At 41.3% G+C, this 13,165-nt stretch overlaps 1 protein-coding gene across 7 annotated transcripts in view; it reads right to left on the minus strand.

Moving 5' to 3' along the window:
* The window catches only part of HERC3 (HECT and RLD domain containing E3 ubiquitin protein ligase 3), a 46,933-nt gene that overhangs the window by 15,814 nt on the left and 17,954 nt on the right, over positions 1-13,165 (minus strand). For 5 of the 7 annotated variants that reach the window (XM_009492625.2, XM_075709804.1, XM_075709807.1 and 2 more), the window contains exons 4-14: positions 12,631-12,852; positions 10,134-10,225; positions 8,988-9,118; positions 8,205-8,365; positions 7,598-7,674; positions 6,700-6,824; positions 6,095-6,154; positions 3,616-3,727; positions 2,639-2,828; positions 765-928; positions 118-231 (exon numbers count right to left, since the gene is read on the minus strand). In XM_009492625.2, the coding sequence (XP_009490900.1) occupies positions 118-231; positions 765-928; positions 2,639-2,828; positions 3,616-3,727; positions 6,095-6,154; positions 6,700-6,824; positions 7,598-7,674; positions 8,205-8,365; positions 8,988-9,118; positions 10,134-10,225; positions 12,631-12,852 (1,448 nt within the window). Of the gene's footprint in view, positions 1-117; positions 232-764; positions 929-2,638; positions 2,829-3,615; positions 3,728-6,094; positions 6,155-6,699; positions 6,825-7,597; positions 7,675-8,204; positions 8,366-8,987; positions 9,119-10,133; positions 10,226-12,630; positions 12,853-13,165 lie in introns of those variants that run through there. The other 2 variants (XM_075709805.1, XM_075709810.1) reach the window with 2 other exon arrangements.

Here is a 13,165-nt window from a genome sequence, read left to right on the forward strand (position 1 = left end):
ATATAGATGCTCCTATATGAATACATTACACTCTCATTAAAGATATTAAAAATACAGATGTCTACAGAGACACAAACATGGACAGCTATTTCAATGACTATACATAAAACTTCTTACCATTCCAGCCTGATGTAAGAACCACATGAGATAATCCTCCTGAATGTCCACCAAGCTGGAAATCTCAGGGATATAAAACTTATCATATTCTACGTGTTTAACCTTCTGATTTACCTGGTGAAGAAAACAGGTGGTTTTTAAAATATGGATATATTCAGCATTTTTCTTAGAACACACGAGTTTGCATTCATAAAATCAATTACAGCAGCTTGCAACAGTAGGCTCCAGAAAGTCTTGCACAAACACATAGTCCCTTATATTTTAGTACAAACCAAAAAGAATCGAGATAAACCTCTTTCTGATTTATTTTAGTTCCCCCTCCTCTTCGCTCAGACTAACCAGCACCAACACAGCAGGAGCAGAAAGCATCATGAGACAGGTATTTGCAAAGCCACTGTGCACATGGCCTGGTGGCTCAGCAGCAGCATTCTTCAGGGCAAATTTTTCCTAGTGTTTGAGACAGGCCTAAACAATCTTCAATTACCTTGAATTCAGGAAAACCGCTAACATCTTCCCCACGTGGTGTCTTGGTGGACAATGACACAGCTCACAAACTAGGGCTAGGAACACTCTGCCCCTGCCAATTGGCAAAGGGCAGACAAGAGGGAATCATCTTGAGCCAACAGGTGCCCAGGTTTTCCTCTTACCTTGTGGAGTTTCTCCAGAAGTCTGAGAGCTGCTGTAATGTAGCTACTGAACAGGACTGGGATCAACAGTGTCTTTCTTCCACTGAGGAGGTAAACCACTGCACCTTTATAGAGGTCCACTAGCCTGAGGAAATATCTTGGGCACACTTGAGACCACCAGTTATCTGGAAAGCAGAGGAACATCAATATAAATCCTGCATTAAAGGCCAGACTAAGATGTTACAGCTGAAAATCGGGGAACCCACCTAAAGATTGTTTCAAAAAACTTCCCAATTTCTCTCCTAACTGTAGCAACAGGAAGGTGAGCAAAGAGTCAGCTAGATATCAGAAATTGAAAAGCTCTTCCCTTTCCATTCTCATACAACCACCCCAGTTACTACTGAGCACCAATCCCTGATCAGTCCGAGAGCCTGAATTCAAGGTTTTTCAACCTTCAATTCAAGATACCGTTTCAAGTATTTGTATTCAAGACACTGTGATCTTGCGGGCAACCCGTTGTCTCTCATGAGTGATCAGAAAGCAGTTGCCTGGGCAATTCTCTGTAGTACTACATACTTTTCTAGCAGATGTCAGAGCGTGTCACCTGGCACATTTGCACTAAAGGTCTGAACTCCCCCTCTTTAGAGAGGCTGATTTCTTTCTTGCCAAGGACAGGTAGCCCTCACCTCTCCTCTGAAGGCACCCTGACTATTAGCTTCTTTGCTAGAACCAATCCACCTGCATGGAAACCATCATGTCAACTGTTAGAAGCAAACACCAATTTATCCTCTCAAGTGTCAGCACAACAATAGATTCTGGAAAGCAAAAGTAAGAGAATCCTTTACATTTCTGTATGCTAACCACAGTGGACTATGTAGAGGACTATGCTGAGTAGAGGAGGAAACTGGGTTCCAAAGCCGCTTTGAATTTAATTAAAAAAAAAAATCACTAAACCTCAAAATAAATTTAACTGGAGCAATACTTCTGGAGGTCTGAATGCCTTACGTAACATTTTACATGATAATGAGATTTAGTATAAGATAACCTTAAGAAACAGAGAAAGATAACAAGAAAAGTAATAGCTTAGCAAACATGAGTAACAATCATTAAGCAGCATGTGTTCTGCCTAGCTTAAAATGAGCTCATAGTTAATAATATTAGCAAATGAGGAGATGCAGAAGTGGGAGAAGAGCTGGGGTGTTCAGCTTGGTCATGGACCAGCCAATAGGTTTTTCTATACCTTATATAGGACAAGGTAACTTTATATTACATTTAGTATACTCTTATTTGCCTGATACAGAAAGGATATTCTAATGTGGACAATTTAAGAGAAAAGCATCATTTAATCCAAGATATACAAAATCCACGTTCACAAAGAGGCATGAAAATTTTTCTGGAACTGAGTGTCTGAATGTAGGTAAACTAGATAAGGTAAATTAGATTAACCTCCCTAGTAAGTGTTCTTTGAAACGATACTTTACTTTTAAATTAAAACAATTCTTAACCTGAATTTTTTCTCATTTATTATCCACACCACCACAAATTTTATACATTTTTATGTTATTGTAACTAACTTCTCATATCTTACCTGTATGGCATATTCTTCATTTCCTCTAGTTCATGTTTAAAATTCAAATTTTATGTTTATAATTCTTTTACATGGGAACATAGGTTTTGGAGGGAGGATTCCTTGAATGCTTTTGGTTCGCAGCTGCTTTTTAGAGGTGACTGCTTCGTAACGACGCTATACCACAAATAATACCCAATTATCATTGCAGCCATTGTAACAGAAGAATTAAATCAACACAAAAACATGACTGAAAAACCTAGAAGCAACACTTTCTGTCCCAGCTGGATGCTAAGAGCAACATACATCTTCAATGCCAACCTCTTACCAAGAACTTTGCTGGGGTTGGTATCTAGGCGCAGAATAGCCATTGCTAGGGGAAGCGTTAATGTGATATAATACTTTGAGTCTTGGAAGGGTGGGAATTCAGGGAGAATCAGATAGATCCTCATTGCCTCGACATCTGGTGGTGAGCTGGACAGTTGAGGAATCAAAAAACTTTCAAAGCTCTTCAGTATCTAGAGGAAAACAAGACAAAAGAAGGCAACATATCCTGGGTGACAGAGCACCTACAATGTAGATGATGTGTAAGAACTGATGAAATGGAGCACACTCAGCAAGGGTGGACTTAACAGCTTTTGCTGATGATAACTCTTAAGAACACTCCATAGGACAGGACTAAACTCTGATTTTTTCCAAAGTGCATAAATGTTTGGGTAGGTTTTTCCAGGGCTGGCTAGAGGTTAGTTAACCCCTCTTGTGAAGGTCACATCCCTGCTTTAAAAGTCAAAGCCAAAGTAAAAAAAAAAAAAAACCCACACCCACAAAACAAAACAAAAAACCCCCCAAAAAACCCAAACCGAAACCTATAAAAATTTATAGCTAAAAAATGGCATGGGTAACAAATACGATTTTATCTCACAGCTCTGCACTCATGAGAGAAATCCTCTGAGTTCGAACAAATTATACAGCCATTATGGAGGAGTACTCAACTCCTGACAGGCAATAAATGAGCACATAGTCATTATTTACAAGTATAACATACACAGAATTAATTTCAGCAGCCATTTCAAGTACTAAATGCCACGAGATAAAACTTTTTTAAAAACAAATCTTAGAGACACATTCTGAGAAGGTGAAAATCAGCCCAGATCAGTGGAGAAGTATCCATTGATAGTATGAAGGACCTGGCCTGCAGATTTGCAATACAACCCTTCCCCAAAAAAGCTGCTGTTACTTGCATGTTACAGAGGGACAAAGCCTTTATTTCCCCTATCAATACCCAAAACCCCAGAAGTACAATACCTGGTCTAGGAGAATGGAGTGTTGAGAGCTCATCAGCTTCTCAAACAGCACTCTGGTGGAATTCAGATCAATCCCTGGGATCTTCGGACTGGTTTTAAAATGTTCGTCGATTCTTTAAAAAAATCCCAGACAGACAGGCTTAAGTTCAAGGAAGAGACACCATTACCTGTGTATTGGCATGGCCTGAGAGCAAGCAATGGAGAAATGCCTCTATGGAATTAATCAGACTAGAAGCAAAGCAGAAGTTGGAATCTTCTTGCTAAAGACAAGATGGACAACTCTCCCTTCTGAACTCCTCTGGGCCTTGGTTAGGGTTGGGACCCTTGCAGAGAAACACCTTATCAAAGTCTTTTATTTCCCCAGGACTCCTTCACTGCCTAGACAGGCCAGACTGCTTAAAAACCTATAAAATATGTATCTATCATATGTATCGGGATCCTCTGTTTTGTCTTCATATACACTACTTTTATAGCAAAATCTGTTTAATCACATCCAGTAAGAAAGAGAAGGGTGATGCATAAGATGACATTGACAAGGGAGCATCAGAGGAGGGTTTTCAAAAGAAAACAGGGAAAGATATTCAGAGTAGCTTTTTGGCAATTCCACTCTCAAATTTTCTAAAACTAAACAATGACCACAATCAAAGCACAGCACAGCTGAGAACAGTCTTCACATGGTCTTCAATTGCAACAAACATGTGCTGTCCTTTCTGCTGTGCTTGAAAGGCTGTAATTTACTTAGGCTACCTGTGTAAGAGCGATAATGAAGGCAAGCCTGCGGAGGACAACAGCTTAACAGCCAGATCTAGCAACACTGAATGTCCAGGCCAGCAGGTAAGTTACCAAGCTCAGCATCTAGAGCATGATCAGCATCTGTAGCAGAGGCTCTCAGCACCACCATCTGCAGTAAAGCTGCACATAAAACCTTGCAGTTCCTAGTGAAAAAGGTCATTGCTACAACTCCATTGACCTCAAGGACTTCTCAGGTCTGTCACTACTCATCTGATACTGTGCTGTTATTAGACACTCTGAAGAAAAAGGTAGCTATTAAAGATGGGACGCATTTGTCAGTTTGCTGGTGTAGCAATAACGATACAAGAAGCTAAATATAGCCTGCTGTAGTAGAATGGCTATTTCTGTAACAGCACAGGCACCAGGCTGGAAATAGTTGCTCAGAGTCACACTGTGGTACAGAGCGCTTCAGGCTGTGATGTGCAGAAGTAGTACTGGAGCGTGCCCAGTCACACAGCCGTAGAAAAGCCGCTTTTCCATCTAACCCTGTGTACCACAAAGCTGTATTGCAAACAGGCCTATATGGCATTAGGATACTGGAAGGATATACTAGGGCATTCTGTCAAGTGCACCGTGACATAAGGCTTCACATATAAAGGTACATGGTTAAATACAGCCTCACTACAGTGTATGGTGGCTTCAAATTTTACCATTCATTTGGTCAAAGATTTTCTGCAAAAGTTAAGTCCTGCACTAGCCAAGACATCATTAAAGTGGAAGGAGAACTGCACTGAGGTGATGAAGTCATAAACTCCACTCATTTCCACATTCAAAGGAGATGTGGGACTACTTACAGTGACTCAACTTGGATATCTCAACAAATGTTTTAAACCAACATGATACAACTCTCCTGATGCAGTAACACGCTGCCTTGTCACAACATTAAAGAAGAAACCATTGGACAAGCGGCAAAACGCAAGAATAATGAGTAAATTGTTTTCTTTTTCAAGTTGCTCTTGGAAAATATTACTCAAAGATTACTCAAGAGTAACGAAGCTTTTCTTCACCTAGTTACAGGTCATTTACTCATCACATCACCATAAAAAAATTTCTCCTCCTCCTCATCTTATGCTGTTACCTCCCCAACATTTACAGACATAGCCAACACAATCTTCCCCAACCCACAGCCTTGACTCAGCTATACATATTACAACCTTGTCACCACCTATTGTTGGTTACACCCATTTGAAATTCCTGCTTTTGTAAGCAGGAGCACAAAACTTTCCACAACTGCTGTCACCTGAAAGGAAAGTGCTTCCATGCTGCCCCAGATGTATTTTTCAAAAGCAGCCTGTGTATACCTGAAGTATACCTCCACACGCACCAGCCCCCACCAGCTAGCTCAGCTGGGTAAGAGACTATTCAGATACCTGGCATCACCCACTTCCCTTAATGTTGTATTCCTATCCTTCTCTTTCAAAGATGTACATATTCATTTCATAAGGAAAAATAACAGTTGTGACAACTCCAAGGAATCTATGCCACTTACAGTACACTCACCATGCACTTTCTTAGACCATTTGCCTTCCTTACCCAGCTCTGAGCACCCACCTCTTTAGTGGACACTCTCTGCCCCCGTCTCCTGTCTGATCAGAAAAATCAAATCCCACTGCAGCAGTCACTGAAGTAAAGGGATTCCAGCCTGCCTCAAGAGAAAGTCACACTTCTGGACTCTGTTTGCCACTTACTTCTTCTCCAAGAAGCTTCCATTCCAGCAGGCAGCTGAGGACAGTATCTGAACAACATTACTGTTTGCAGCAGGAAGACAAAAGAAAACAGATAGAGGTTATGAACAGATGCCCCAGCAAATCTCTTCAGCTCTCTTCCTTCTATGGGAAACAATGTCAGGATCACCCCTTCAGAGGCACAGGGGGTAAGTGGTTCATTCAGGATCATGTAACGTCCCCTCTTTGAACAGAGGGATGTTAGCAGTGCCTCCTTTCCACCTATTCTGCCCTTCTCACGGCAGGCACACAGGGGAAGGAATTTAATCAGTCTGTTCACAAGTTCTTGCTGCTTTTCATGAACTCTAAGCACACAACGAAGGGCAACTTTAAAATCCATTTCCCACCCACCATTTGCAATGTTCTGAGGCAGCCTCAAATTCCTCTGGTTTTGGTCAGAAGCTCTAACCTGGCAGCCTTGTGACTGGCAACTGTCCTCCCCTTGGATACAACCAAGAACCACACTTGAAAAGGCTGCTACATTTCAAGTGAAAGCGTGGCACGGAAGCCAACAAAATTACTTAAATAAAACTTTCAATAAAAGGCTTGTCCAGTGCCACAATACCTACTTGACAGAATTAGAACTGTTCTTTTCTAAAAGCTTTTGCCTCCAGACATCTATAGTTTCATCATTTATTAAACAGGTGTAACGTGTTTCATTTATGGTCCGGAAATCATCAGCAGGCAAGGAATTCTGTGAGAAGATACAGATTTCAGCAAAGACAAGGCTTGTAAAACAATTCCTTCTTATTCATAATCTCTGTTTTCTATATATAACTGATAGCTTCTTTAGTGTAGTCTCTGAACAGGTTTGGTTAAGAAGCTGTGGCATTACTAAGAAGTCCAAAAGGAAAGGCGTGAAAAGTTTGGAAAAACACAAAATCATCATCAAATGAATTTTTAAAAAGAGGAAAAGGAAAAAAAACAAGATACCATTTCTTTAAATGTACCAAAGCCCTCTTAAATACCACCATATATAATTACAGGCTTAGTACATTTATTCCAGACCTATTTCCCTGCCTCAAAAGTGTACATCAAACACTTCTTGAAAGAAGTAAGAAGACAGAAGAAGAAAAAACAATTCAGCATTTAGCCCTCCATCCAGTATATCTTGACAAAACCCCAGTGTATGCAGTCCACGGCCCTACATGTGGACCCCAATGTCTCAGGAGGAAAGCAGCCTCTCGTTTCTAATCTGCAAAGGAGACTGGACTCCCCTCCCTGCTGATCAAACTGAAATCAGTGTCGTCCCAATGGCTCTTTGACGTGCCTGAAAGGAAGGCAACTGTCAGCCACTCCTAAAAAGTTGTAAATCCCTGTAACAACTGTCACCGTTGGTAAGGTTTGTAAGGCAAAATGGACTCCAAAGCAACACTTCATTTTCGGGAGGTATTACCAGAAACAAAAGATGCATTGTGAAGGCTGGGACAGGGGAGCAGACTTGAGAAGATATTTCATTTGGTTTACCTCATATTTGGAGCAAAGCACAAATGTTTGGTCTCCTCCAGAGAAGATATGTTTAACAATGTGGTATTTACAGGCATCTGTTGAAGAAAGAGATGCAGCTGTGTTAGAGGTTGATGAATGCAAGTTCCTACCATGCCTTTTCCCTGACATTTGCACTGCCACTGTCTCAGGCTTTACACTACAAGGAGCACCTGGGTCCCTTGAAGGCCCAGCTGAAATCAGCTGGAACTGAAGCAGTGCAGCACTTTCTTGAGAGATACATGGGGCCTGGCAGGAGGGAAAAGTTGTAACATTTAAACTGCAATGGAGGGTTTTTTTTAAGAGAAACCAAAGCCCTCAGAAATCAGTATTAGTACAATTTCATGAAGGCACAATATCGCCAAATGTTGACCTCTGCCATGAGAAGAGAAAGGGAAGAGGGCACACATTAGCAGAGAGAGCAAGTGGTCACACAGTAATTTCCATAGTGCATTTGGGACAGGAGCATGGGTTTCTTTTGCTATTTCAAAAACTTTCACAGAACAACGTTAAGATGTCTTCAGACAACCATGGGTGAAATGAAATTATTTATGTCCATTTGCGACTCCAAATCACACATAGTACATACCAGGTTTCCCTGAGAGTTGCCCATTGTGAGCTGCCCAGTGACCCTTGACAGGAGAGGGACACTTAACATTGCAAGTGTGCCCCGTTCCCAGCTGGCCTCTTGTTCCACAGCCAAATGCATAGATCATTCCTGAAGAAGGCACAAAGGCTAAAGTGTGATGTCTGTAACGAAGATAGGTACAAAGTTTGGGCCTTGTTTAATAATTGAAAGGGAAAAAAAACCAACACAAAAAAAACCCCACCCAAGCACAGCCTAAAACTTGTTCTCAGTTCCCCTAGGCCAGAAGCTGGTGCAAAGCAGTATCTTTACACTAGCACCAATGCTCACTTTTTGCCACCTGATGGCACCAGTTTATGGGATGGAGCTCTTTAGATGGAGGTGACAAAGAGCAGCATGTGCCAGCATAGGGCTGGTATCAGGCTCACAGATGGAATTAGCTTAGTCATTCGCTAAGCCTGTACATACCAAAAGGCAACAACACAGCACCAGCGTTACTAGCTCTCTTTTCATGAAAGAGGCTGGAAACTTGTGACCAAAGGGCCTGCTGCTCTAAAGTCTTGCTGTTTTATTAGGATGGAAAGGTATCTTTTACCAGGTTACAGCACAAGGAACAACCACAATTAAACAACAACCTCCTTTAGAGGGCTTTAAAATTCTCATGGGAAATAAAGTTTAAATTAACTTAGTTTTGATGCAGAACCAAGACTATTCCCCCTATTCACAAGACTCAGTGTCAGCATTAACCTCCACCAAAGAAAATTTCAGACTGCACGCAGGACTCACCTGCCACAAGCAATCTGGGATACTTCACTGCCCATTAGCTCAAGAACTCTTCGGGGGTTCACTTCATCATTCATGGAGTCATGTCCCAGTTGCCCACAGGAACCTGCACCGAACGTGAACACCCCTCCACTCTGTTAGCAAATCAAACAGCATATTCGCCATTTAGGGACCCATAACCCAGCAGTATCTCTCTGACTCCACTTTCAGTACGAGCCCAAGCTTAGGCAGAGATTGCTGGGGATTTCCAAAGGATTCAGAAAAGAAACTTGGGTTCTGCTAATGCAGCTTCCAAATAGCTACCTTGCCATGCATCAGAGATTAACAGAATTATCTTTAGGTATGCCTACGCCAGTCCAGCTTCCCCCCCCCATCACCAGATGAGTCTGAAATCCCAGCAAGTTTAAATATGGCTGAGTAGCACTCATTTCCACAGTACCCATCTCTATCAGCTGCTGATCAAAAGGACTGTGACCTTTTTCCTTGAACAAGAGCTTCTACATAACTGATCTTCTACAGTCTTTTTCCCCACAGGAATCCCAATGTCAGCTGTTTTAATTCATTTTACAGTGGAGAACACTGAGGTATCAAAAAAGGAAGCAACACCTAGGAAGTGGCAGAGGAAAGGCAAGAACTGAACAGTGATCTACCAAATCCTAGCCCTGTCCTCTGCCCACTAAGCTATACACCACTTGGAAACAGCAGGTTTGGAACTGAAAACCTCTTGTAAATGCTGTGAGGGACGCTTAATGTTTCATTTAAACACCCATGCTTTTTGACTTGCATTTTATTCTGACGCACAATACCACTCTTTTTATCTTCCAACAAAATGCTATTTTTACTCCTTTGGATGTATGTTTGTTAATTTTTTTTGCTCAAAGCTAATTTCTTTGAGCAATTCACCCGAGTTTTACTATTCATTGTCATGGATTACTAACACCTTCATCTTCAAAAACAGCAATGGATCATGTTGGCAATGAACCTCAGAATAAATTACAAGACAACTATACTTTCCATTTAGTTTCTTTTACTGGAGTCAGACAGAATATGGTAAGTCAATCTGTTCTTTTCTACCACTACCCAGGAAACTAATGTGAATCCATCAGGCAGGCAAGATAGCAGCCAGGGTTCCCAGGTTAGCATCTTTACCTTTGTCAGAACTGCTGTGTGTTCCTCTCCACAGCTGATGTAAACAACCTTCTGAGACCGCAACAGCTTCACATGACAAGGGGATTCTCGGTCTGCATTAAAGACAAAGAAAATAATGGAGCTGTTTCATAAACACAAACCTAAATGTCTGCAAAAACCACTGGCAGTTTGATTTTCAGATGTGGTCTACATATGCAATGGAAGCTTTAACAACTGTGGGGAAAAAACCCACATCCTTGAGTACTTCACTGCTGCTTTCCTCCTCCAATTCTTAAAAGATTTGTCCTGTGTCAAAGAAAGTTGTCCAGAGCAAGAATGCAAATATTGAGAATCTTGTATAAACGCAACATGCACTTACAGTTTGGGAGGTACAATGAATGCACCCTAGCTACACCCACCTTCAGCCTCATGCTCCATTCCAGACTCCTCGCTGATGACTGCAAACATTTGTTTCCAAAACCTTGCTTAGACCTTTTCAATACAGAACAATCCTGACACGTGGGAGACACCAACGCAACACGCATGACAAGCTGAATCCCAAGGTGTATTTAAATGCCCAGCCTTCCTTCTGTTGTCATCCTTTAAGAAGATCCTCCTACTTGCAAAGGCTAATCTCTGCCAACCGTTAAATGATGCTTTTCTCCTTCACTCTGACATTCTAATCATTAAAAGTGGGTCTCCTGAGGATGAATACACTAAGCAAGGTTACATGTTTTACTGATGTAAAAATAAAATGAAAGCTAAGCATTTCAAGGAGCAGTAGGCACCCCAAAACAGTCAGATATTAAGGGGAGCAGCTGCTTACTTCATACCAATAAAAAATCAGATTCCTACCCATAGAAGTTGTCCATTTTTTTAAGACTCTCATCCAAGGATATGACAGGTGCTTTTTTCTGGGTAGTGAAAGGAAAACGGTCACATTTTCACAGATTTAGAAATGAGAGTGGATTTTTTCATTTACTTTGTTCTGTACTTTAGCACTCTGATCTTTATTTTGACAGGAATGACACTTCTTACCTCTACAGCATAATTGTTTAAATAACAGTGCTGCAGACTACTCATGTTTGTAGACTTTGCTGTTCACATTCACCAAGTATAATTCACACTGTCTTACCATGATTCCCTTATCGTAAATACCAAGTATTTACTAGTATCATGTATTGAGGGTAAGTAGAGTATGATCCCTGGCCAACACAGCCCCACAAGTAGATGCCCCTTATATGTTCGTCTAAGATCAGCCCCACGTCAAAGCAAGCCTCTCATATATAAACTGCAGCTTTGTTGGAATTGGAAGCATTTATCTGCCAGTCTACATGGAAGAACATGGCTGCTCTTACACAAGATCTGCTCTAGCTTACATATAGTACAAGAGACTAGACCTGGAGTATTTTTGAGGGAATACAAGATATGCAACAAGTCTTACAGTTGTGTTTCATACTCCTTAAAGTGTAAAGCAAGATGAAACAATGCATACAACATTTGAGTATCCTTTGCTAAACTACAGACTGGTTTTGAGTAATCACTTAAAACACATTTCAATTGTAGGGTGGGTTGTCAAAAGGCATCATTCCATTATAGGTACATGAAATGTGAGGTAACGCTTTTCTCTTGCAACATACAGTATTTATATGCTATTACATTATGCAGCTTAACATTTACAAATATATACACCTCATGTACTCACCCATGCAAAATAAATTATCCATGCATGGTAGGTATCACGTCCACACTCAGTAACTTGCCTAGATATTTATAGCTACTTGGCAGCTATGCAGAAAACTATGAAGAGGTTGATTTAAAGCTCCAAAGAAAAACTTTCACTTGCTTTTGCAAAGAAGTTAAGAACGTGTTAACAACAAGCCGGGGCTTTTCAGACTAGTGGTAATGTCGTATCCACTCTTCAGCCTCATTTATAAACCTATCTTCAAGTCTGTTGATGGCTAGGCTTCACTGAAGATGACCACCTGAAAAAACTACCATTAGCCCTCTGTGTCTGGAAAATTGTGCAACCAATAAGCTAGACAACATTTTACAATACTGAGATACTCTGTGTTGCCACTATTTTGCAGCATACAGTTGCTCACCATTCAAAAACACGTCAGCCAACAAGGGGATGGGTTCAGCCTGCTGTTCTGCAGGGAGAGCCTTTCCTCCACATCAACTTCAAACAAAATATGGACAAAGCATTTCTGAGAAGAGGAAGAAAGAATACAAGCACTTCCTTCAATGCCTGCATGTTCGCACACACATTTGAAATACCTTTCTTTTTCACCTTCCTTACTTCCACTAACATCCACAACGGGAAAAAAGTGTTCCTGTTCCTACTAAGTATGAAAAGCCTGTAGAGTCCATCAGCAACTGTTCCTCTGCCCTCTCCTCCCAAGAGGAGTTGCTGCGGGTTACTTATCTGCTCAGTAAAAATATACTGTCAATGCGAGCAGAGACACTAGGCCAAAAAAGTCCACCCTTCTTTCACCTAGGAGCATAATTTTAATACCTCGTTCATCACTTAGTCCCAGCTGTCCTGAGCTGTTCTTCCCCCAGCCAAACACAGCTCCTGAGAGAGAGAGGGCAAAACTGTGGGCTCCACCTGCAGCAACCTGAGCCAAAGGGATCCCATCAAGAGACTTGACACGTTGTGGACTGGCTTGGGAGGGACATTCTTTACCCAAGCCCAGCTGACCATAGCTGTTCTGCCCCCATGTGAAGAACTGGCCATCTGAAACAAGGAAAGAGAACAGGGAGTAAAAGCTGGTCAACAGAAAAGCAAGTTTGTCAAAATGAACAAGAACCGGTGCTGGAGGCTTCACTCCCACCCAAGCCTCATGATAGAAAAATCAAGCAAGACATTCTTTGCCAAAATAAAAGCACAGTCTGAAGCCACCGGGTAAATAAACAGACATGCAACTAAGTGCAAAATACAATATCAGACTACTGTAACTTAAACAGCATAACGAAGAATGGTCCACATGTTGCATACAGAAGAGTAATAGCCAAGGATAATTTCAACACAAAGAAGTTAATTACACACA

The sequence above is a fragment of the Pelecanus crispus genome, chromosome 4 (assembly GCF_030463565.1).
Source record: "Pelecanus crispus isolate bPelCri1 chromosome 4, bPelCri1.pri, whole genome shotgun sequence".
Classification (NCBI taxonomy): Eukaryota; Metazoa; Chordata; class Aves; order Pelecaniformes; family Pelecanidae; genus Pelecanus; species Pelecanus crispus.